Below are 2,377 nucleotides of genomic sequence, written 5' to 3' on the forward strand. Positions count from 1 at the left end.
TGCCATGGCACCTGCCGGAATATATTTATAACTTGGCACTGGTGTCAAGTTCCTACCCTATTCCGGCCCGTGCCAACTCTATACACCGCCCACCTCCGACCGCCACCCACCGCCCACCCCTTCGCCATCTTGGCCCCTTCTCTCACGTAGGCTATATGAGTTCCACGCCCCGTTCCTCCCCTTCAGTTGTCCTTCGGAGGGTGATCGAGGTGGTGCGTAGTCGCGGTTCCTGTTGGGCGTTTTGGGGTGGGAGGGAATCGCCTGTAGTGTGGCTTTCATTTTCTGATTATTCGTTTGTGTTTCTGATGTTTTATCATTCATTTGATACCCATGCCTTTGATTAATATTATTTCAGTTAGTAAGAATGTTTAAACATAATAATTATTTGTAATTTCCATGTTTTAATCTATATTTTCAAATTCGTCTTTGCTTGGTGGATTAGATTTGTTTATTTTTTATTTATAGCTTGCAAAAGATCATGATACCGTATGATAGTAGGTAAACAGAAAAAAAATCGATAAAAGAAATTTACGTTTTGAGAATTTACGTGTTTTAAATAACTATTTAGTTTATGAGTACTATTTAATGCCATTCTCATATCACCGTCATTGTACAGATATACTGTTCCTGTCTCGAAATCTGCCTTGCCTGACGCGTCCGGTCTCCCTTTCCAGGAAAGTTCCAGGGCTGTTCTGCGTACTGTGTGTCTGACCTCGACCGTTTGCCTCCAAGCGCCACCCGCACCACCACCATGCCTGGCCACATCGTCAAGAGCACCGGCCCGGACCCCGACCCCACCGAGTACCTGTACGTGTCCCTGGAACAGAAGCGCATCGACCAGACCAAGCCCTACGATGCCAAGAAGGCCTGCTGGGTCCCCTGCGAGAAGGAGGGCTACGTCCTCGGCGAGATCCAGGGCACCAAGGGCGATCTGGTGACCGTCCTGGTGCCCGGCGGTGACACCAAGAACTTCAAGAAGGATCTGGTGCTGCAGGTCAACCCTCCCAAGTTCGAGAAATGCGAGGATATGTCCAACTTGACCTATCTCAACGATGCCTCCGTCCTGTACAACCTCAAGCAGCGTTACATCACCAAGCTCATCTACACCTACTCCGGCCTCTTCTGCGTCGCCATTAACCCCTACAAGCGCTACCCGATCTACACCAACCGCTGCGTCAAAATCTACCAGGGAAAGAGGCGTAACGAAGTCCCCCCTCACATCTTTGCCATTTCCGACGGCGCCTACATGGACATGTTGCAGAGTGAGTCTCTCCCGTTTTCTATGTTAGTCAGGTTCTTTCGTTAAGAGAAAAGAAAAAAAAATAGATTAGGCTTTTATTCTTTTATAACTTTTTATTTACTAAAATTAGTGAAAGTAGGTAGGGGGAATATGTATTCATTCACTGTAGAAATATACACAATTCATAAAAATCACAAATTTATATTCTAAAAAGTTTCGAACAACGAAGCTCAAAGAACAAGAAACAAATGAGGGTCAATTAACAGGAGGTACTCCATTTCGCGGGCAAAGGAGCGTGTCAAAGGAGTGACACTTAACAAGGCGGTGACAGATGACAGCCCGACGAAAGAGGGGTGATAAAAAGTCATTAGGGTAAAAGGGTGGGCTGTTTAGGCTGAGTCGTAAGTGTTAAAATGTGTCATAGTGCGTAATTTATGACAGAGCCTTAGCGGTGGGTGGTAAGTGCAGGAAAAAAATAAACATTTATTTAAATATTTCGACATATGGTGGGGAAAATATAAAATGTATGATTCCATTTATAGTTTGCAGTAGTTTAGCTTTAGGTGGTGCAAATGTAGCACCTAAAATACAGCAGATTATTTGCAGTGTTACCTGAGATACGGTAGGCAAAATGTCGGATTCACTGTGGTTGGTAAAGCATGAAATATGCTGATTCGTAATCTGTATCACATATCAATGGCTACTCTAATGGGGGTAAAATGCAAAATATGTTAATTTCGATATATGATTATAGGATAATTAGACAAACGCATGTATCATATTAAAAAATATATATATCATAATTACCAGGTGAGTATGGATAGTGTCAGGGTTGCTGGTGGAGATTTTTATGAATGGGGAACGAAATATGAAATACAATGGGACAGAGTATACCTTTTTACGTGATATATAAAAAGATCCTATTAAAACAGTTGGGCAAAAAAATTACTTTTATAGGTAGAAAACAATTTATCTAATTCGAAAAAAAAATCATGAAATATGATCGTATGCAAATTTGATTATTAGAGGAATAATTACTATAGAGATTACTACATGTGATTTGTGTTTAATTAGCATCTTGATGAAATAGACAGAAGTAACAGATCAGTCTTTGGACGCTAACAGAGGAGTATAGAT

The 2,377-nt window shown here is 41.9% G+C and overlaps 1 protein-coding gene across 1 annotated transcript in view; it reads left to right on the top strand.

Annotated features, from left to right (window-relative positions):
- Window positions 1–140: 140 nt before the first annotated feature.
- Window positions 141–2,377, top strand: part of LOC119581761 (myosin heavy chain, muscle-like) — a gene marked incomplete in the record, with an annotated part of 38,657 nt that continues 36,420 nt past the window's right edge. The window contains 2 exon segments of the mRNA XM_037929893.1: window positions 141–246; window positions 675–1,262. Coding sequence (XP_037785821.1) covers window positions 156–246; window positions 675–1,262 — 679 coding nt within the window.

This window comes from Penaeus monodon, chromosome 15 (genome assembly GCF_015228065.2).
Source record: "Penaeus monodon isolate SGIC_2016 chromosome 15, NSTDA_Pmon_1, whole genome shotgun sequence".
NCBI classification, from domain to species: domain Eukaryota; kingdom Metazoa; phylum Arthropoda; class Malacostraca; order Decapoda; family Penaeidae; genus Penaeus; species Penaeus monodon.